Raw genomic sequence first — 25,017 nt, forward strand, 5'->3', positions numbered from 1 at the left:
TGAATGCTGAAATTTTAGTTTATCAAAAGTATTTCGTTTAAATATAATTCTGTTATTTCCTGTACCATGCAGTTTCCGATGCTAATGCACTCTCTTAACCTACCTTCTAAGTTTATTATGATCATCACCTGCCTTATGTCACCCCCCTCCCCCCCAGGAAAAACTTCATTCACCCTAGTTTTATCTAAATTCTGAGACACTGTTACCAGATCCATTGTTCTTGTACTCAGTCTCTTCCATCATGTGCTGCTGATTGTAATCCTGAGTAATTCTATCCTTATACGCATGGATAGGCTTATGATGCTCATCAGACATGTTGTAATAGGTTTCACGGTATAATAAGAACACAGATGGTTAAGAAAATAACTATTTATTAACTTAAGGACAAAGGAAAATGCACTCCTTTATCACATCCAGGTGTCTATGAAGTGCCCTGTTCTTGCCAGCAAGCCTACTACAAACAGGCAGGAAGAAATGTGGACATCCGCCTCAGTGAACACAAAAAATATATCCGACACTTTCGCTATGGTAAGTCGGGTCTGGCAGACCATGCTTTGGATACCCCTGCACACAGGATCAATTGAAAGAAACAAAAGTAATGCACAGAAGCTTCTACAAGTCAGAGAGGTTGTTCCTGGAATCAACAGAAGCCTTAAAACATACTCCAAACCTTAACAAGTATGGCTGTATAAATCTACCAAAAATTTGGGAGACAGTCATCCTAAGATCAAATTAATATTTTTTAATTTATATTTTTTCAATTTGAATTTTTTTGACTACTGTTTCAAAACTTAGATTTTTTTATTTTTTTATTTTATTACCTAGATGGTGCCATATTAGGACTTTAGTCTTGTGTTGCACACTGCAATCACTTATACTAGCCCCCAGTGTTACACCGGATTGTGGTTGTCTTACATTTGTAACAAACTTTGTGTTGTGTGCTCTGAAGATGCTGGATATAATACCAGCGAAATATTAGCTTTAAGTTAATAAATAGTTATTTTCTTAACCATCTGTGTTCTTATTATACTGTGAAACCTATTACAACAATTCTATAATTAATTTTTTCTCTTCACCTCCTTTCAAAGTCTGTTTATCCTTTTATCAGAGAAGATATCTCCACTATTGGAGATTTCTACTCTAGTTGGATTTAATTCATCTGCAATCATTAGTAGTACTGCTCTGCTCTGGTCTGTCCTCCCTGAATGAACTGAACTCATTACATTCCTGTAACAATATCCTTCTCTGTCCACCAGGTCTCACTAATACTTACAAATTATTCATTTCTCTATATCTAAGAGTGCTAAGATTTTATTACTTATATTCCAAATGTTTCTGGCAATGTATGCTTGATAGTCAGTTACCTTGTTGATGAACTGAATTCTGAATTAAATCACTCTCCTTATTTCCATAGTTTACACTTGGAAAGTGTAAACTATGGAAATAAGGAGAGTGATATAAAAAGCAAACATTTTTCTGTTTGCTTTTTATTTCCTGAGTCTGTCACAACATTCTTGATACCTATGTGATATTTATCTCCTATGCATTTACCTGTCTTCCCATGTATTATTTTGTTCATCAAATTTCTGATATACACCTTCAGAACAAAAAGTTATAACATTTCATATACCGTGTGAAAAATTGACCTCATTACCAGCTTCCTATCAACCATTTCCCTCCAAATTAATCTTTTATCTGTCAGAACTTCATTATCATCAGATCTTATACTTTGGTCTTCCTAGTTAAAAAAAAAAAAAAAAAAAAAAAAAAAAACTTTTGCTAATCTTTCTTTTCCCATTCTGTTTAAGCGATCATATATGACATTAGATTATCTTGTCTCACACATTCCTGAATGCTAACAATGTCAAGTTCCTTCCTAATATCCTCATTTTTAATAAGGTTCTCCATTGATATCATCTGTTTATGCCCCTAATTTTTCTCAAAATTCAAATCTCTGGTCCCCAGTCTTTATTTCCAACCCAGCTCAGATCTCTTAGTTGAATTAACTTTGAACACTGTCTTGTATACAGATAGTTTAGTGTTTTGACCAATTTCTCTCTTGCTCCATACAAATTTATTCAATTTACCCTCCCCCCCAATGCCATACTGACTTTGTCTATTTCCACGTGTAGTGTAGTGTGCAATCATCACTAAAAATTGTGTCTCAGCTGAAATGTTTTATCTCCTTCACTCAGGATATACTTGATGTTTTCATTGTTCCTGCCTATTATTATCATTTTTACTGATTTTTATAAAAAAATTTATAACTGTTACTCAATTTAGTTAAGGAATCCTGCAGACTTATACAGGATTTATTTAGGAGTATAACAGAATCTGCATAAAGTAAACAGGTGGGTTGAATGTCTTCATTTTTGCCACTTACCTTCATAATGTGATCCGTATAAATGATGAATAACAGTGGAGAATGGTACATACTTGAGCTACACCTAATTTAACATCAAACCATCTTCTTGAACTGCTTTCAATTCCAACTGTTGACTTAAAACTGCAATATAGATGCATTTGCTCATGTAATATATAGTGCAAAGAGCACATTATATTGAGTGATTTCAATATAATGTAACATTTACATCATATGATTGTAGTATGTTTAAGAGCTTCTCTTGGTACTTTGCCATATGCCTTTTCATTTCTACAAAATTCAAATACAGTCCTAATGTTCTCATGATTTCTCAACCGTTTGTCTGATACTGACAACCTCTATTTGGTCCAAACCCAGCTTCTTGTTCTCCAAGTTTCCTGTTGGAAATTCATCAGTAAGATAATTCCTCTGTATTTCTCACATTGTTTTAATTCCCTTTTTATAAATGGGATGCTATGAGAACTACGCTCCAGTCATCTGGAATTTGGCTCTGTGACCAAGCCATCTGAATTATGCAGTGTAGCCACTGTAAAGCTTTTATTCCTCCATATTTGAGTATTTCCAGTTCAATATCATATACTTCAGCTGCCTTTCCACATTTCAGATTTTTGATGGCTATTTCTACCTTAAGCATTGGTATATTCTTCCTTGTCTAAGTCAATGTTTTCCTCATAGCTTGCTGATGAGTTTCCAAGGTTGATTTTTGTATTCCGACTTGTTCATTATTTTCTTGAATAATAATTAGTTCGAGGAAATGGGAATGGATATAAAGTTGATGGCATGGATTGGGGAAATGGCTTGGCTGCAAGCACCAGAGAGTAGTATATGGTGGAGTGAAATCTAGAAACAAGGGTGACTAGTGGAGTGCATTAGGGCTTCTGCTTTTTAATTTGTACATTAATGATATTGGGAATGATTTGAGGAGAGAGAGAGAAATTCGGTTGTTTGCTCACAGTTCTAGTGAGAGCAAAAACTGAAATTCAACCAAAATTCATGCCACACCTTCTATCTAGGTGTGCAGCCATTTTCATATAAAACATGGAATTCATTTTTATTCATGGAATAAGCAGAATTTTACTCACTATGTGTGTTGTACATATCCTAACAATGCATTCCAAATTTTCACTTGTATAAAATAGTAATAAACTGTATCAAGAATATCTAGAGTGTGGCGATCCTGAAATTGCAGATGAAATCATTCACAGCCTTGATACCAACCGACAGAAGAAATGGACTGAAACAGTAGAAAGACTCGGTTTTCGGCACTCCAGTAGAAAAGCATGGAGCCTTCTAAGAAAACTAGGTAGTGGCAACCTGACTGTCCAGGAACAATCAGCTATTTCTCCTAACCAATATGCATCACATATTGTCAACACGTCAAGATATACCACCAAGGACAAACAACACACTCTTCAAATAAAAAGAAAACTTACATATTTGAAAAATAACAGACCATCAGACCCTCTATATTCACGGCCCTTCACTCTTGAAGATATTAACACTGCTCTAATGGATATGAAACCAGGCAAGGCTCCAGGTTTCGATTGAATTCATCCTGATTTCCTGTTGAAGACAGGCCAAAAAGCTCGAAAGTGGTTGGCTTGCTTTTTCTCTGACATCCTCCAGACTGGTAGACTTCCAAAAGAGTTTAAGAGGATAAAAATTATCCCTATCTTAAAACCAGGAAAAACCAACAACAAACCAGAAAACTACTGACCAATTGCCCTGCTTAGCACCTGCTATAAGCTCCCAGAAAGGCTCATCCTTAATGGAATTGCCCCTAAGATAATAGAACAAGTTCCAGTGGAACAAGCCGGATTCAGACATAAACGAAGCTGCTGTGTTCAGGTTCTGTCACTCACCACACATATAGAGGCAGGCTACCAACAATGCTGGGAAAAGCTAGCTGTAGCTTTTGTAGATCTTACCACAGCTTATGACATGGTCTGGCGGCATGCCGCTGTCTGCAAGTTGCTCCCATGCAAAACAATAGCAAAACTAATCGATAACATGCTAAGCAACCGCCTGTTCCAAGTGTGTATGGACGAGAACAAAAGTAAACAAAGAACACTGGATAATGGATTACCACAAGGGTCAGTTCTGGCTCCCCTCCTTTTTAACTTATACATCGCAGATATGTCTTATACAGTCTCTAAGAAGTTTTGCTATGCTGATGACATTGCTCTAGCCACCAGACACACTAATTTTACTACAATAGAAGATACACTAACAAACGACCTTGCAGTCCTAGATGAATACTTCAGCAAATGGAGAATTACACCCAAATCCTAGCAAAACACAAGTTTCATGCGTCCACCTGAACAATAAACAGGCTAACAAAGAACTCATGGTCTACTTCAACCACAAACTGCTACATTACAACAGATTCCCGAAATATCTTAGCGTCACTCTAGATAGAACACTATCTTCTAAACCACATCTCATTAACACAGCATCCAAGCTAAAAACAAGAAACAATATACTGCAAAAACTATGTGGAACAACTTGGGGTGCCTCAGCAACAATGCTTTGCTGCACTGCTCTTGGCCTCGTTTACTCTACAGCTGAATACTGCTCACCCGTATGGCTGAACAGAGGCCATGTGTATTTGGTTGATGCCCAGCTTAACACCACTATGCACCTTATTTCTGGAATGTAAAATCAACCCCAACCTACTGGCTTCCAGTGCTAAGCAACATCCCGCCTCCACACATCTGCAGATCCAACTTTCTTCTGCATGAATACAGCAAAATCACGGAAATTTAAAATCTTCCAATCCATGAAGACATCCCACCCCTAGAAATAAACAGGCTAAAGTCAAGGCACCTTCCAATCTAACAGCAAAAAATCTTGCAGAGACAAGTTTCAACATGAAGGAGAAGTGGAAAGAGTCCTGGTGTAACACTTCAACAGGGATCTTCCATGAATTAGTAGACCCAGCACAGATACCTTCGGGTTTTGACCTACCTCGGAAAACTTGGTCTGCCCTTAACCGAATCCACACCAACCATGGCAGATGTGCAGACCACCTTTACAAATGGGGCATAATTGCCTCACCTAGGTGTGACTGGATCACCTCGGCAGATAATCATATTATAGCAGAATGTGTTGTACGTGCATACAGTGGAAATCTGTCAGACTTCATCCATGCTACACCAAGTGCAGTTGACTGGATAATCAATCTAGACATTCAGTTGTAGCCTACTCTTGATTCTTAAGTGTCTCTTTTATGACTGTATTGTGAGCCATATGCTAAATAAATACTTGTATAAAATAATGGTCAGACTTGTTCATGATAGTCATTATAACGAGAAAACAACCAATTTATATAAAGGAAATTTTCAAAAAAAAAAAAAAAATTGTGTATGCATGCACACACACAGTGGATTCTGGTTAATTGAGGCACATTGGGCACCCAATTAAGTGGCTGTTCCAATTATACAAAATTTTATGGCTATATACTAGGGCTTCTGCTTTTTAATTTGTACATTAATGATATTGGGATTGATTTCATCATCATCACATTCCTGACATATCCTCAAGGGGGGGGGGGGGGATTTAAGGAGAGATATTCAGTTGTTTGCTCACAGTTCTAGTGAGCAAACTGGATAAACCTGAAATATTACAGAAAGTTAAATTGTTTAAAAATACACTTTGTGTACCTTTTGTTAACCATGTTTTTATTTAAAAAAAAAAAAAAAAAAACTAAACTTTTTTTTTATGTATCACATGTGTCAGTATCCCTAAAGAGGTTAATTATACATAGGTATCTATCAAAGAAGCATATTTTCCCTAACAATTATTTTGGAGAAATTTATCGAGTGTAGTGTTCCCTTTCTAGATTGCAACTGAACAAAATCAGCCCAGGTATCTAATTCAGATAAAGAATTACCTTCATTACTTTCTTGCATAAAGTAGCATCGTAATTCAGCAATAAATTTCCTGGTTTCCTGGTTAGTCACTTGCTCATGTTCCGGTGTGTCATTTATTACTTTCCTTGTCTTCCAGGGTCTTTAGGTGTTTTGTTGCAATTTGTTCAACAATTGCATCCTCAAAATCTTAATTTTCATTGTAACATTGAGGGCTATTGTCAATGCATAAAAAACTTTGTAGTTTCTTATGTGCTGCAGTTACAAAATAATTTTATTTTCATTATCCGTCATATCTGGCATTTTCTGATCTGAATCAAATGTGGCATGGTAAAACAGACCTGTTTTGGTATTTTCCCTGTTGCCCGTCACACAATGCTCATTCTTCTTGGAATTTGTCCTGCTGGCCTAACAAAGATGCGGTGTAGATTTTAGAATACAAGTTTCTCTGATGATGACTGGTGTTAGACAGTTGGCTTTTTATTTTTCAACTAAGGAATTTTATATGCTAACATTAGCTCTTTCCTTGGTATCTTGATAGGAGCCTTATAAAACCACGAGCAAAGCAATTTTTTTCTTTGCCCATTGAAGATGACATGAGTAGATTTTCTTCAGTTGTTTCAAGAATGTGGTGAATTTTCAAGAATTTTCTGTGATACAACTCGAAACTTTTTGATTCCCACGTCCAGTGGCTGTACCAGTGGTGTTAGCAGGATAAAATTCAAGTTGAATGTTTTTCAAATAATCTAATTGAGGGTGTGCTGCACAGTTGTCCAGAAGCAGAAGAATTTTTATTGAATTTCATTGCAATTCTGCATCACTCATTAGCCATTTCTGAAAAATAAGAAAAGTCATCTATGCATTCTTGTTGGCATAATACAGGACTGGCAAACTGTCCATTCTAAGCCCTTTAAAGAATTGAAGCTTGGCGCTTTTTCCAATAACCGACAGCTTCTGTTTGTCACTTCCGACATGTTACAGCAGCATAACACAGTAACATAATTCATTGCTTTTTTTTTTTTTTTTGAACCTGACAGTGCTACAAATTTATAGCTCAAGGAATTGTCTGGAGTGGCATGGTAAAACAGACCTGTTTTGGTATTTTCCCTGTTGCCCATCACACAATGCTCATTCTTCTTGGAATTTGTCCTGCTGGCCTAACAAAGATGCGATGTAGATTTTAGAATGCAAGTTTCTCTGATGATGACTGGTGTTAGACAGTTGGCTTTTTATTTTTCAAGTAAGGAATTTTATATGCTAACATTAGCTCTTTCCTTGGTATCTTGATAGGAGCCTTATAAAAACAAACAAAAAAAATTAAATTACTGCATTATTACACTTTTTACTAAAAAATTAATACACACCTGTTTTAATCAAAAGCACGGCTACCTAGCAGTCACTGTACGTAGAATCGTTAAACTGTCAAAATACACTCATCCTCTCTACTCTGTATCCTGGCACTACTGACAGCAACACTCTATACAACTCACTACATGTGAACCATATACAGAAACTGTCCTGATAAAGTGGCAAGGTGGCCCAAATATAACCCTTTGGGTTATATTCTCAGTTTGTTTCTGTCTTCAACATTTGTCCAAACAAATGGCTTCCCTGATTAATTGATGCCCAATGGAATCTACTGTACACACACACCAGCTATTTTCTGTTCAGTGTTGGACAAAGGCCCCCCCCCCCCCAAAGTGTGACAGCATTTGAACATTTGTAAGTTCTTTAATTTCCCAGTATGCTGCAGATGTAGATATATTATGAGTTTAAGTCCTATCTGAACTCTCAACTTCAGATCTACTTTTCATTTAAACTTAGATTGAACACGTTTTTTCAGCTGCAAGATTTTCTCAGTGTTGGCTATTCTTAACATATCCTGAAGACAATATACAGGGTGGCCATGTTTAAAGAGGAGGTGTTAAGAGCCCTGTAGCAGAAAATGTATTGGATGAAATTACAATTTCGTCCAATAGTTGTAAGTATACTATACAATAGTATAGTATACTTACAAGGGCTCACTTTAGTGAGTATGGGCATGGCAAACCCAAGGTACCAGATGCTGGACCATGCCTTACTTCATGTAATATACATGTTATATTATTCTGTAGACTGGTCCCTCCCCTTCTTTCTTTGCTTCTTTCTCCTCTCCTTCCTCCTGATACTATTAAAGTATTCGAGGGCTAGGGGTGAATCTTTCCTATCTTGCTAAGTCATTTCGTCTTATGCAGCCACCGAAGGAGGCAAGCTAGCCTCAATAGGTGCCGGTCCCAAGCCCGGATAAATGGCGAGGGTTGATGTCAGGAAGGGCATCCGGTCATAAAACTTCACTGCCAGCTCTAGCTATGATATGAGTCAAATAGAAAATGATAGAAGGGCTAGGGCATACCCCTCAAGCGACGCGCAGCCACGTCACCCTACAGCTGTGAGAAGTGGACGAGGGCTACCGCATCAAGGGCAGTTGCGGTTAAAGAAGCGAGCCCAGCAGGTGGAGAGGATGTTGCAAGTGGGAACGCTGAATGTTGGCAGCATGACTGGAAGGGGAAGAGAGGTGGCAGACATGATGAGGAAGAGGAAGTTGGACATTTTATGTGTGCAGGAGACAAGGTGGAAGGGGGGGAAAGGCAAAGGAACTGGGAGATGGATATAAATTGTTCTACTCTGGAGTGAATAACGAGGGAAGAAATGGTGTAGGAATTGTAGTGAGTGTGGCAGAATGAAGGGCGAAGTACTGGAAGTGGGTAGAAGGAACGACAGGATCATGCGAATGAAATTAGGTCTTGGAGAAGAGCGGGTAGCTGTATTATGTGTATATGCCCCACAAGTTGGCTGTACAGCAGAGGAGAAAGATGAGTTCTGGAACATGTTAGATGAAGAAATGAGGGTACTGGAAGAAAACGAGATGATGATTGTTGGAGGAGACTTGAACAGACACATAGGGAGACAGAATAGAGACTGTGAAAGGGTGCATGGTGGCCACGGAGTGGGAATGATGAACCAAGAAGGAGAGAGGGTTGTGGACTTTGCAGTAGTGTTTGATTCTGGCAATTGTGAACACGTTTTTCTACAAGAGGGAAGAACATTTGACAACATTTAGGAGTGGTAACAACAGTTCACAAATTGACTACATTTTGACTAGAAGAAAACATCTTAAGGTTGTGACAAATTGTAAAGTAATTCCAACAGACCAAGTGGCACAGCAACACCGACTGCTGTGTGCAGACTTTAAAATAAGATCGAAGATAAGAACCTCTGGAAGCCATGGGATGAAGATAATTAAGTGGTTTCGCTTACAAGAAGAGAGTGTGAGGAATCGTTTTAGGGAGAGGGTGTTAGAGAGGATTTCGGATGGACTGGAAAGTGTAAAAGATTGGTGGAAACATAATTCAAAAATAATCGTGAGCTGTGCAATCAAGGTGCTTGGTGAGACATCTGGAAAGATTAGAGAGCAGAAGGAGGGTTGGTGGTGGAATAATAATGTACAAGAAGCAGTGACAGCTAAGAGGAAGGCAAAGCAGAAATGGGACGAGTCCAGAGTGGAAGAGGACAGAGAGAGAGAAAGCAAGAAGCCAAGAGAGTTGTGGCACAGGCGAAGGCCATGGCATATCAAGATCTGTATGATCAATTAGAAACAAAGGAAGGACAGGGAAAAATTTACCAACTAGCGAAATGTAGAAATAAAGCAGCAAATGACATCTTACATGTGAGGCAGATTAAAGACACTGAAGGAAGAGTATTATGGAGGGATGTGGACATAAGAAACAGATGGAGAATATACTTTGAGGGAGTTTTGAATGAGGAAAATGCAAGGACTCACAGAGAAGATGGGCAGCCTTCTGAGGGGATGGTGGAGAACATCAGTAGAATGGAAGTGACGGAGGCCATGAAGAGGATGAGGAATGGAAAAGCGGTGGGTCCCGACAGAATTCCAGTGGAGGCATGGAAGGCACTGGTGAAGAGGGAATTGACCTGCTGTGGGACCTGTTCATGAAAGTTTGCCAACAGGAAAATATACCAGAGGAATGGAGGGAGAGTACTCTTGTTCCCATCTACAAGGGTAAAGGGGATTCACAAGAGTGTAAAAATTACAGAGGAATAAAGTTGATGTCCCACACAATGAAAATCCTAGAAAGGGTTCTTGATGGAAGATTGAGGAAGGAGGTGGAGATTGCAAAGGAACAATTTGGCTTCATGTCTGGTAGATCAACAGCAGATGCTATTGATCTACCAGACATGAAGCCAGGTAGATCAACAGCAGATGCTATCTTTGGGTTACGGCAGATGATGGAAAAGTTTTGAGAGAAACAACGGGAGCTACATCTGGCATTTATTGATCTCGAGAAAGCATACGATAGAGTGCCAAGGCAAGAAGTCTGGAGGTGTCTGAGGGAGAAGAAGGTTCCAGAGAAATATGTCAGGTTGGTGCTGGAGATGTACTTGAAAACTTTCTGTCTGGAACAGACAGAAAGTTTTCAAGTAACAGTTGGCTTGCATCAAGGGTCAGCATTAAGTCCATTTCTGTTTATTATTGTGACGGAGAAGATGAGAGAAGATGTGCCTTGGACAATGTTGTATGCAGATATCTTGCTGTGTGCAAATTCAAGAGAAGAAGCGGGAACTAAACTGGAAAGATGGAGAAAAGCACTGGAAAAGAGAGGTATGAGACTGAGCAGAAGTAATAGAGTATATGTGTTGCACAGTGGGTGGCGGCCAGGAGACAGATCTGGAGCTGGAAGGAAATATCATCAGGAAGGTGAGGGACTTTAGATACTTAGGTTCAACAGTGGAAGAAGATGGAGGAGCTGAGAAGGAAGTGGGATGCAGGATACAAGTGGGTTGGAGGAACTGGAGGGAGATGGCTGGAGTATTATGCGATAAGAAGGTGCCGATCAATCTGAAAAGCAAAATCTCTAGGACAGTAGTGAGGCCAGCTATGACATACGCTATAGAAACTGTGGCCCTGAGGAAAAATAACATCAGCAGGATGGAAGTAGCAGAGATGAGAATGCTTAGGTGGATGTGCGGTGTGTGACCAGAAAGGATTGTCTGAGAAATGACTATGTGAGGGAAACAGTGAAAGTTACGAACTTATGAGCGAAGATACATGAGGCAAGGTTGAGATGGTTTGGTCATGTGATGAGGAGGGTGGACAATATGTGGGAAGAAGGGTCATGCAGATGGATGTGCAAGGAAGGAAGAAGAGATGGAGGGAGCTGGTAGAGGAGGACTTCAGGATGAAGAACTTGGATGTGGTGACAGCCCAAGACAGGAGGATGTGGAGGAGACTCATCATCAACGGTGACCCCACTTAAGTGGGAAAAGCTGCATAAGAAGTTGTAAGTATACTTATAACCAAACTTGGTGTTCAGTACACTCTAGAACATGGGATTTTGATTTACAGAAAAGGAAAAAAAAAATACAGACTTATCTGAGTAGTGGACAATAGCACTAGAATTCCATGATATTTGCATAATCTCACTGTTTCTACTGACAAGATGGTGGATATGAGGAAAACCAAAACAAATTTGCATCATTCTGATAAGACTGAGGTGCTATGCATCTCGCCTCACTGGAACTTGTGCTGTTAATCAAGGTTTATTATCAACAAAACAGTGATGCTAATTCCATGCTTTGAGAATTCTGGCATTTGAAGGATAGGAGAAAATGTCCATTGATAATAATAAATCTTAGAAAAATCTACTATTTTCAAATTTGAAAATTTGAAAAAGCAGATCTTTAGCAGTGAAGCCTGGACGAAGGTGCAAACAGATTATTCCTCAACAAGTTCATGAAGTTGCAACTGCTATTGTGGAACACGGAATGAATAACACACAAGGGTTCAGCAGTGCTTGGACCAGTAGCGGCCCATACATAAGCACTGCGACACTGTAGCACCCCCAAGTAAAAAATGAAAAATTAAAATTTTGTTTGTGTTTATAATAATAACAATGCTTACAACATTATATAAATGCAATACAACATGTTAAAGGTTACAGCTTATGTTTTGACATTGATTGAATAGTTAATAAATGAAGTTCGAATAATGCTTTAGATTACGAACCAAATGCACTGCGATCTAACACAGTGTCAATATTATCACGTTCGATCAATTGCAGCCAGACTCGCCGATATTCGTTCGCGCTTGTGATTGCACGTTGTAAGTCGTTCCGACACTGCTCGTTTGAGCAGTATATCGTATGCTTGTGCGTTATTTTTGTGAGATATGAAAATTTTATTATTGGTATTTGTTTGTGGTGAGGGTGAAATATTTTTAATAAAGCAATTTTTTAATATGTAAATTTATTTATATATTATTGACCTAATGTCCAATCCTCACCTTCTCGTGGTGCACCCTGTTGGGTATCTACTTGGATACTGAACGAACGAGGATGGGCTGGCAATTTGGGATTTAGCCGACCAAATTGTATCCTTATTGGTTAAACCAAAATAAAAAATGATGGTATGACAAGACAAAATTTCATGCCGACTGGGGCGTCGCCCGGTTAAACGAGGCCCCCCGTTGTTTTCGCCAGGGTACCAGGGCGAACAGCGAAAAGTCAGCTACTGGAACAAATCTGAAAACAAACCCCAACTCAACACCACCAGAGTTAAAGATCAGTACTATCAACGTAAGAAGCCTGAATGGCAAAGAAATGGAGCTAGCTGAGGAATTAGATAAGTACCAGATCGACATAATAGGGGTGACTGAAACAAAAAAGACAAAAACTGGTGAGATCTTTCTGAGCAATAAATACAAAATGTTATATTCAGGCAATGACAATCAAGGAAAAGAATGAGCAGTCATAGTATTCAACACAAAATACGAGGCTAATCTTCTTGAATGGCAGTCAGTCTCAAGTAGAGTAATGTGGGCAAATAATAGAATGGGGAACTGGACAATGAGACTTATTTGTGCCTATGGTCCCACAGAAGGGTCTATTAAGGTAGAAGTGGAGGAATTTTTTGAGGCTTTAGAAAAAGCAACTGACACAATGAAAAAGGAAAAATTGCCTTGTTGGGGATCTGAATAGCACAGTAGGAAATGATTGTGAGACATACAAAAATATTTTGGGAAAATTTGGAGAAAGGAGCAAAACAAATAATAATGGCAAATATCTGTTGGATTTCTGCTCAGGGCATGCACTGGTTATTACTAACACCATGTTCCAACATAAAAATGTGCACACATTCACATGGAGAGAAGAGGCAAGGAATAAGAAAAGTCTCATTGACTATGTTATTGAGTGATGTTTTCTCCCTGGTGCAGGACACCGGAGTGTACAGAGGATTTGAAATTGCAAGCGATCACTATTTAGTCTTGAGCAGGATAAAATTGAATTTCATATTGAAAAGAATAACATGTAAGAAAGTTTTAAAACAAATAAAAGTTGAGCAGCTCTCAGATGTGAACTGTAGACTAAAATACACAAAGATTATTGAACAAAAATTGAAAGAGTTTGAGAACAGGAATCAAACCTTGGAGATTCAGTGGCAAACTCTGAAGAAAACATTCATTGGTTCTGCCAGAGAGGCATGTGGTGAGGTTGTCTGCAAGGATAGAAAAATCAGAACTCCCTGGTGGACCCAGGAAGTTAAAGAGGCCGTGAAGGAAAAGAAGAAAGCATATCAAAAGTTCCTGTTAAATAAGTCAGCTTGTGCTCTTAGAGAATGCAGAGACAAATGTAAGAAAGATAAACAGTGTGTAAAACTGGCTAAACAAAAGTCATGGGAGGACTTTGGCAAGAATATAGAAAATAAATATCAAGAAGGTAGCAAAATATTCTGGAGGTTGGTGAAGAAGCTTAGGAATGGAGGAAAGAGTGCTGTAAAAGGAATTAGAGATTATAAAGGTGACATGAAAACGGAAGAAAAAAATATCCTTGAAGTATGAAGTAATTACTTTGAAAAACTGCTAAATGAAACAAGCAGTGATGACAGCACACTGGTAAAAAACACTGACCAGGCATGCAGTCAGGAATACATATCCATACTTGAAGTAGAAAAAGCCATCAAAGGCTTAAAATGTGTAAAGGTAGCAGGAGTAGATGATATTCAACCAGAAATGCTGAAGTATGGTGGTATAAAAGTCTTACAGTGGCTGCACTACATAGTTCAGAAAGCCTGGACAGATGGACAAATTCCCAATTATTGGAGTAGAGCTCTCATAGTACCCATATATATAAAAAGGGAAAGAAAACTGAATGTGAGAATTATTTCCCTACTAAGCGTTCCTGGCAAGATCTATGCAAATATACTTGAGAAAGAGTTGAAAAGAATTGTGGAAGAAAAGCTTGGTGAAGAACAAGCTAGATTCAGGCCAAATAAAGGCTGTCAGGATCAGATCTTCACTTTATGACAAATAGTCGAGAAAGCATGGGAATATAACAAAGATCTGTATTTAAGTTTTGTCGATTTGGAAAAGGCATATGACAAGGTGCCAAGAGAGAAGCTATTCAATACGCTGCAGTTATACGGTGTCAATGGGGCATTATATCAAGCAATACTTAGTCTTTATTTGAGTTGTAAGTCAGCAGTTAGAATTGAAGGAAGTACAATAAGAAGGTTTAATGTTAAATCTGGTGTGAGACAAGGGTGTACATTATCCCCTCTGTTATTCATTATCTATATGGATCACATTATGAAGGAAAGTGGTATTAAACATGATATCAAAATTGAAGATGTTAATGTCAGCTCTTTGCTTTATGCAGATGATGTTATACTTCTAAATAAATCCGCTAGAAGTCTGCAAGATTCTCTGACTAAATTGAATAGCTGTTGTAATAGATATGGTATGAAGGTCAGCAATAAAAAGACAAAGACAATGAAAATAGGCAGAATCAGTGAAAATGTCAACTGTGTTGTGAATGGAGAACCTGTGGAACAAGTGAAACATTTCAGCTACTTAGGCATGATTTTTACTGAAGATGGTAAATTAAATATAGAAATAGACAACAGAATCAGCAAAGCTGGTATGGTAGGAAGTCAATTGAATAAATTCATATGGAATAAGAGAGAAATTAGTCGGAACACTAAATTAGCTGTATACAAGACAGTGTTCAAACCAGTTTTAACTTATGGATCTGAGAGCTGGGTCAGAAATAAACACTTGACCAAAGACTAGAGACCGCAGATATGAGAGTCCTGAGAAAGATTATAGGCGTGAACAGGTGGCATCAATGGCAATATCATATTAAAAACAAGAATATTAAGAAAGAACTTGATATTGTCAGCATCCAGGAATGCGTTAACACAGCTAATCTTAGGTGGTATGGTCACTTAAACAGAATGGGTGAGGAAAGATTAGCAAAACATGTGTTCTCTGCCAGGTTGGCAGGAAAATGACCCAGAGGAAGACCAAGATATAGGTGGATTGATATGGTACAAAGTGCCTTAGATGTTAGAAATATAAGATCTGATAATGTTGCAGTCTTGACAACTAACAGACTGATTTGGAGGAAAATTGTGGATAGGAAGTTAGTAATGATGTAATTTTTTTCATGTAGTACTATCATATCCTGTATACCCCTTGAGGGTACATGGCAGGAATTTGATGATGATTTATCATCATCATCATCAAATCCGCTACGCACCTGGTAGTAGTCAGCCTTACCCCTACCCAGGGGAGAGCTGACTAATACCGGGTGCATCCCCAGGTGGCAGATCGGGGAACAGCCTTCAGATATGGAGGCTAGCTGCGATATAAGCAGAGCAATCTGGCGAATAAGCAGCCGTGGACCAACAGCGACTGAGCTATCAGGTTGTGGGGGAGTAGAAGTGGCAACTCTGTCTCACTTAAAACCTCACAAAGCCCAACGACAACTCGGTGACATGGTGAGTAGTGCCGCCATTAAATAAGTACCTGCTGGGGTCACTGCCCCTGACATTGGGAAGCAGCATTGTCAGTACTGACACAAGGTTGAAGCCAAATGATGACGGAAAAGCTTGTGATCAGAGATTTGCAGATGGCAATATGATTATATTGTGTACGTCTGTAATACTGCGGAGCAGAAAGCAAACGGAGAAACTACTGCTATACCTTATCTCCAGAACAACCACCATGGCGAGCAAACCCTTACAATTGGCCCCAAGTTCCCGGCATCCTTTAAATGGGACAGGGGTGCGAAGAATCTCCGGGCTCAAAATGGTGTCCACTTTTAAAATTGCAACTTGGAATGTCAGAACTCTGTATGAAGCTGGCAAATTAAGAAATGCCACAAGAGAAATGAAGAGGCTGTTCATCTGGATTTTGGGAATTTGCGAGACAAGATGGCCAGGATCTGGAAAGTGTCAACAAGATAATACAACAATGTATTACTCTGGGAATGATGAGAACAAACATCGACATGGTGTAGCTGTAATAGTAGATGAAGAAATTAATAAATCAGTACTAAATTGGATTCCATTTTCTGAAAGGATAATGCTGTTACAACTTAAGGGAAACCCCGTTAACATAAATATCATCCAAGCTTATGCACCCTCAGCTGACAAAAGTGAAGAAGGTGTTGAAGAGTTTTATGAACACCTAAAAGAGATTAAAAACCTAACAAAGAAACATGATATAAACATAGTGATGGGTGACTTCAATGCAAAAGTAGGAAGAGGGGGGTGATGGAGAAATTGTTGGCGAACATGGCTTAGGCACCAGAAATGACAGAGGAGCTGTCAGGAAGAAGATCTAACAATAGCAAATACCTGGTTTAATCTTCCACCCAGAAGACTGTACACTTGGAAATCGCCTGAAGATAACCAACATAACATTGTCCGAAATCAAATTGATTATATACTGATAAATAAAAGATTCCACAGTAGTATAAAGAGTGCAAAGACTTATCCTGGAGCAGATATCTGATCAGACCACAATCCCATAGTTGCAGAAGTACGTCTTAGATTAAAATCAGCTAAAAAATCACAAAAGAAGAAAAAGAAAATTGATGTAGAAAAACTGAAAGACCCAAACATAAATAAAAAGTGTGGAATCCCTTTGGAATAGCTTAAAGAATGCCATTGTAACAACAAGTATTGAAGAAGTAGGTTATGTGAATAATATAAAACAACAGAAATGGATGACAGATGAGATTCTTTCTCTTATTGATACAAGAAGAATGTACAAAAACAAAGACCTAGCCAGGTATACAGAAACACATAACATCATCAAGAAAAAAAATAAAAGAAGCCAAGGAAAATTGGATGAAAAATTTATGTACTGAAATTGAACTGCTTCAGAAGAAACATGATAATTTCAATCTGTATAAGAAAATCAACGAAATTTCCGGAAAACTGAGGAAAAAGCAAATAGTGTCTCTAAGAGAAGAAAATGGAAAAATAGTTCTAGAAGAAGAGAATAAAGCACAGATTTGGATAAAATATGTAACAGAACTTTTCAATGATACTAGACAGAAGCCTATAAATATAAAAGATAACAGTCAAGGACCAGCAATCATGAAATGCGAAATAGAGAATGCTATACGAACAAGTAAAACAGGAAAAGCCAGTGGACCAGGTGGTGTGCAAACAGAATTTTTAAAATTAATAGAACCAGATAACATCAAACTTCTTGAAAAACTATTTAATGAAATATATGAAAGTGATGAATTTCCATCAAATTGGCTCAAATCTACATTTATCACTATCTCAAAGAAACCCAAAGCGAATTCCTGTGGTGACTTCCGACTTATTAGTCTAATGAGCCAAACATTAAAAATATTTTTGAAAGTAATTCAGAATCGCATTTATAGAAAAAGTGAAGAAACTCTAAGTGAAACACAATTCGGCTTTCAGAATGGTTTTGGTACTAGAGAGGCCCTTTTCTGTACCCAAATATTGATACAAAAATGCATAGAAAAACAGAAATCTGTCTTTATGCTTTTTCATAGATTTTGAAAAAGCATTTGACAAAGTCAGACACACTAACTTAATAGAAGTCCTTCAACAAACAAGGCTAGACGAACAAGACATAAGACTAATAACAAATCTGTATTGGAATCAGTCAGCTACCGTTCAATTAGACAACATTACCACCAGTGATATTAACATCAAAAGAGGAGTGAGACAAGGATGTGTGCTCTCACCACTCCTGTTCAACATATACGCAGAGGTAATCTTTAAAAAAGCATTTGAAGAATGTCCAGAGGGAATCACAATAAATGGAAAGATTGTTAACAACCTACGATATGCAGATGACACCGTGCTAATTGCAGATAACATTATGGATCTCCAAAAACTCATTGACAGAGCATACATAGAAAGCCAAAGAATGGGAATAAATATAAACATCAACAAGACAAAATACATGATCATCAGCAAACATCCAGCCTCATCAATGAAACTGACACTCAATGGGAAAAATATTGATCAAGTGTCAAGATATAAATATCTTGGTTGTTGGCTTAATGAACGGTGGGATCCAGAAATAGATATAAAGACAAGGATTGAAATTGCACGGCAGTCCTTCATGAAAATGAGAACACTATTCTGCAATAAAGACCTAAACATGGAAGTCAGATGCCGAATGCTGAAATGTTACGTGTGGTTATTCTGCTCTATGGAGTTGAAACATGGACATTGAAGGCGACAACCATCAAGAAAATCGCAGCCTTTGAGATGTGGCTATACAGAAGAATGCTAAAGATATCATGGACAGAAAAAATTACCAATGAAGATGTCTTAAAATCCATTGGCAAAGCTAAACATCTTGTACAAATAATCAAAAAACGAAAAACATCATATCTTGGACACATCATGAGAAACAGCAAATACCAACTTCTACAAACTATTTTGGTAGGAAGAAGTGATGGCAAAGGAACTAGAGGAAGAAAAAGAATATCATGGTTTGACAACATCAAGACGTGGACAGGAAAGAGCAGTTCACAACTGCTCAGATTAGCACAAGACCGCAGTTTGTTCGCTAAGATGGTCGCTGACCTTCGATAGAAGATAGCACAATAAGAAGAAGATGATTTATTAGTAAATTGGTTACTGATTAGGGAAAAAAAATTTTTTTTATTTTTATTATTTTTTTTATTTTGTATATGCAGCACCCCCACTTAAAATTTTCACTGGCTGCCACTGGCTTGGATATTATGAAGGCAACTGGACATTCCATACTCAACTGTCTGGAAAATTCTGCGTCAAATGCTGAGGATGATGCTGAAATGATGATGAAAGTAGACTGCATGATGATGGATGATGCATGTCCATGGAAGATCTTGTGTAGTGATGAGCCACATTTTTATCTGAATGGTATTGTTAACTTACGCAATTTCTACATTTGGGCTGCGAATAACCTTTGTGTTCAATTAGACCCCTTTACTCCACACCAAAAGTTAGTGTGGTTTCACTGCATCATTTATTGGTCTGTACTTTTTCGAAGAACTTTGCCCATCAGAACCCGTGACTTGTACCTTCTCTGCTGTTAGGTATCAAGAAATGTTGTTCAACTTTATTGTTCTGCAGCACCGAGAATGCCTTGACTCTACAGTATTCATGCAGAGCACCACCTCGCATTGGATTGCTGGTGCAGTGAATGTTAAGAATACATTTCACAGAACATAGTAATTAGTCGTGCATTTCCCACAGCATGTCCACCTTGTTCACCTGATCTCAATCCCTGTGACTTTTGGTTGTGGGAGGGCCATATGAAATGTGTGGTGTAATAAGGACACGTTCCTTTGATTTAGCAACTTTAGAAGACAGAATAATGCAGTATGTGAGGCAAATCAATGCAGATCTGTTGCATTCCGCTGTAGAAAATTCACAGAATGTAGTTCTTAGAACATCTAAGAAGAGGACATATTGAAACCACACCTGCAAGTTATACAAACATGAAAATTGATTTGTTGTGTCTCTTCTATCCATTACTGTTTAATTAATTCCCAAACCATGTGCTTATAGCATCAAATGTCCCCTGGTGGCAGAATTTTTTACTATTTTTATCTTCTGTAAATCAAAACCCCATGTTCCTGGGTGTACTTACTTACACCAAGTTTGTTGAATTTTGTCCAATACATTTTTCATTACAGGACTCTGAACACCTCTTTAATTATGGCCACCTGTAGCTACCAATAATAAGCTCTACCAATACTGATAATAGAGTTATAGATGCCAATAATAAGCCCTTTCCTTGTTTCTTTATTAAGTCACAGATAATTGCCCCCCCCCCCCCCCAAAAAAAAAGTACATCACTAGGGCTTTCTTTCTGATAATTATATTGTCTTTGAAGTATTCAAGCATACTAGCAATATATGGAGGGGGGTCTTTCCTATAGAAAGACTTGAGTCTTTTGTAAATAAGAATATTTATACTATATAATATTTATACCACCTGATACTAAATTACTTTTCTTATCAATGCTTACTTGCACTTTCTTGAATATAGATGATCTTTTTTTTTTATTTATTTTTTTCAGGAGGCATGAACCAGAGCCTCAAGTAACAGTGTCTCCTAGACATAGCATCATGAGTGCAGAAGAATACAGACAAAAACATGATGTGCCAGTAGACTCAAATCATGTGTCAATTGTTACTATTGGGGATGGTGAGAAAGTGAAAGATTCCTCAATTCATATTACAGGAATTACTACTACTGCAACAGATGTGGATGAGAAAGTTTTGTCAACCACCAAAAAAGGTGTGGTAGTAATCCAGACAACCTCAAAACCACCTACTTGGTTACAACCTTCACCACCTGCAAAAAAATCAGATGTTGTTGTAGTAAGGACTGATTGGCCAAGTGATCCAAATAGTAATAATAGTGAAAGTAGAGAAGATAATGAAGAAACTATAAATAGCTGGACTTCAACATCAAATAGTACAAATTCATTATCAAATATATCTTCAAATGAAATAAGCCAAACACCATCTATTACATTGACTGTTATTGAAAAACCAAAAATCAAAGTAAATGTAAATCTAAAGAAGGATACCTCATTTTCATCTCCACTTCATTCTCCATCTTCTAATCACACAAGCCATCCAAAATGTTATACAAATAAAACTACATCCACATCCAGCAAACTTCCAGAAAATAGCATCTCGTATAGTCCTACTTCGGAAGGTTCAAAAAGTTCATCCAACAAAAAAATCACAAGTGATACAGAAAGCATTTCTACTTTTGACAGTCTTGGTAGTAGTGACAAGGAAAATAGGAGTCGTGAGGAAGAAGCCCGTGTTATTCTGAGGAGAAAGGTATGTTTAAATTTGCAAATTATATAAATGTTACTTCAGTTTCTATGTGTACATAATTATTTAGTATTGTTTTTTTTCTGTGTATGATAATTTGGTAATGGCACGGTTTTTCACCTTGAAAAACATGCTAAGCATCCTAAAAGATTCACATACATAATACATTGATCTCATAGCCTTAGATTCTCCAGCTGCAATTCAATATATCTTTTGAATTACAGCTGGATTATTTGAATTATAGAAACATGTGAAATGTATCCATTTCACTTGTTTCTATACAACTTTCCATAATCATATTCTTGATATGTAGCTTCAGGAGATGTACAGGATATAATAATAATACATGAAAAGCATCATTACTAATTTCCTGTTGACAGTTTACCTCCAAATTAATCCATTACCTGACATAACTCCAATAATGTTAGATCTTATATTTCAGTCTTCTAAGGAATTTATTATGTCTTGTTCCTTCTCTGAGTGTTTGTTTCCTTCCATCCTGGAAAACACTTGTTTCCCTAATTTCCTTGTTTAAGTGACCATATCACCTAAGATTCTCTGCTTACTAAGAGATACTTGAGCCATAAGGTTTGTTCAATTCACCCAAATACACAAGGAAATAAGTAAATAATGTAAATAATATTTATTTTAAAGCCATATATTTCACCAACGATTTGCTCGCCATCCCCCACAGAATACTGGAATATCAGAACTAGCACAACGTGCTTACACTATATGTTCTATGCCTCAACTATTACAGCAAGAACTCTTAAACATCAAATGATATATGAAATTCATTGGATTCTCAGAAAGGACTACACAATGTCTTTTTGATTCCTATAATCCCAGCTCAAATAACAAGGAAACAATATGTCGAGTCCCTATCCCATACATTTCTGGAATCTCAGAACCAATTTCCATAATTCTTAAGAAATATAATTTAGTGGCTACATTTATTCCTATCAACAAATTATCATCATAGTTTCTTTCTTTCTTCTAAAGATAAATGCTTCCCCGTGGCACTCCTGCTGTCTACCAAGTTCCTTGTGCCTGTCATCATTCTTACTTCAGATGAACTGAATGTTTAGTGGAAAAGAGAATACAAGAACATCAATCTTACATCAGCAAAAGAAAATCTGGCTTGGCACAGCACAGAATTGATACTGACCACAATATCCTATGGAAGCAATGCTTATTTCATCTTTGTCACTATAAATTTGAATGTTTGCTTAAAGAAAGTGCTGAAGCCTCACTTCACCATCATCATCAACTTAAATCATGACTGCTTCTTACTATCTAAGATGTGGGAGAGTCTTATTCTAATCACACATCATTAAAGCTTTTTTAATACAGTTAACTAATGTTTCCTCAGTTATACCTTTGCATTTATGTATGACATCATGCAGCTCTCATTGTTCCAAATCAATTCATTGTTCATGTTCCACCTTGTAATAACTAATGTTGCCACTGTTGATTGCTTATAATATTCAGACTGAAATATATGGCTTTTAAATAAATATTATTTTACTCATTTGTTAAGTACTTTTTATCCAACCAAATCTTCAAAGTGGGAACTTCTCTCTCTCTCTCTCTCTCTTTTTTTTTTTTTTTTTTTTTTTTTTTTTTTTTTTTTTTTTTTTTGCAACCAAGGTTAACTCAAAAATTGAACAACTTCCTTCACTGCAAATAATGCCATTTTTGTGGATGACTTTACCATCCTCTGTCATTCATGTAATATATGTAGCAACCCACTGAGCATCTTTCAAAATGGGTGCTTGCAGATGCCTTCAGATTTTTACAGCAGAATACACCAGTGTACCGTCGCACCCTACCTTCTACCTTTTTGGTTTGCTTACAAAGATTTTTTGCTTCCATTGTACAGGTTACAGATCAAAACTTGATTATGGATCCTAAGTCTATGCTTCTGCCAGAGAGAGACATAGAGTACCCTGCAATGGCCAGATCCTATTCATTGTCAAGCCATAAGAATTATAACTGGAGCATTTTGAACTTCAGTGATTCATAATCTGTATGTCAAATCAAATGAACCACCTTTGTCACTTTGTAATACTGTTCAACAATATTACAACGTGACAAACCTCGTACAGTATTAAAAAAATCTGTACAACAGCTGTCTCTGTTCTACAGTATTTTTTACCCCTGTGGGAGAATCTGTACAATACTATCATTCTGCCATACAACCTTTTTGGTTTGAAAATAAAACCTCTAAATAATATGGTAAAAAACAGAACACATGCCACTCTGTACTACCTTGTGGCATTCATATATACTACCATGTAGCTTTTCTTTCTATAAACTATGCAAATTTTTCATCTCTCCTGTCCACCAGTAGTTCTTTCAAGCTCATGGAATGAAATACTCTGATTTTAAGTCTGTTTACACTAATCAGAGGCCCTAGTGGATCTTCTGCTGTCTTCCCATATTGCTACCAAAGGCGTATAATAAGTTAAAATTCATGAAGTTATCCACAGGTAACGAGATGTCTTGAACTGCAGAAACATCCAGGATTCTTTTGAATCCAACATTTCCTCATTATGGAAGCCACACTAGAATGTTGCTTCAATTGTATTCCAAGCCATATTGGGATTAAGGTAAATGAGGCTGCAGATACTACAGCTAGGATAGCTCGTTTCTGGAGCTTCCACCAATTACTGGCAGATCATCAAACAAACTTTTATCCCAGTGGCAGTCATTATGGAATACTGACATGACACCAATAATAAGCTCCATCAAATCAAGCATGAAGTCAAATTGTGACAGTCTAGTGTATACATGGACTGTAAAAGGAAGTTATTCTTGCTTGGATCTGCATAGGTCATATAGTATGCCCACAGATACGAGGCCCTTCGACACTTCTGTGCATGTCAAAAGAAGGAGAATCCATTCCAATAATAAAGTAATAAATCCGTATTGTGGGATGAGTGTTTATTATTACACGTCGGAAAATTAACTTCTCTTTTATGATCATTGTAGTTTCTAAAGTGGTAACTTTAGTAACCACGTTAGTAAAGTGGTAATTTTGCTTGTACAACAGTTGGAAAATTTTACGTATAAAGCACATGATTTCGCATGTTGGTGACCAATTCGTACATCGCCTTATTTCTTTCTCCCCTTCAACATGAATTGACTCTTCTTGGCACCGAGCCAAAGACAGCTCTCGTATCTGTGGATAACTAATCTTACACCCTCCTAGCCATTTAAGGATGATGACCTGGCTATGTGCGAGTTGTGTGACACTGGAATAACTATCATTTATATTTTAATTGACTGTCTGATCCCTATATGAAGATTTTGAGATTTATCTTTATCACTATATATGAATTAATCACATTGTATATATATTAATTTTATCAGTTCGACTTACTCTACATATGCTCTAAAACATGGTTTATTTATGTATATTTTAATGAATTGTTGGAAGTTTTTCATCTATGGGAAGGGTCATTACCCTTTCCATAATGCATAGCATTATACGTGTCCGTAAGGAGATGTGCTTTACATTATGGAATACTAATGAAGTGATGTGAAGTCATACCACCTTTACCACAAGTTGCCCCAGTCCTGA

General features: G+C 37.4%; 1 protein-coding gene across 1 annotated transcript in view; it reads left to right on the forward strand.

Annotated features, from left to right (window-relative positions):
* Positions 1-25,017, forward strand: part of LOC150110552 (serine/threonine-protein kinase 10-like) — a 283,018-nt gene that overhangs the window by 143,172 nt on the left and 114,829 nt on the right. Inside the window, exon 12 of the mRNA XM_090399708.1 lies at positions 20,660-21,437. Within this exon, the coding sequence (XP_090255834.1) occupies positions 20,660-21,437 (778 nt within the window). The remainder of the gene's footprint in view (positions 1-20,659; positions 21,438-25,017) is intronic.

The sequence above is a fragment of the Typopeltis vanoorti genome, chromosome 1 (genome assembly GCF_054136105.1).
Source record: "Typopeltis vanoorti isolate ZY-2024b chromosome 1, IOZ_Tvanoo_1.0, whole genome shotgun sequence".
NCBI lineage: Eukaryota > Metazoa > Arthropoda > Arachnida > Uropygi > Thelyphonidae > Typopeltis > Typopeltis vanoorti.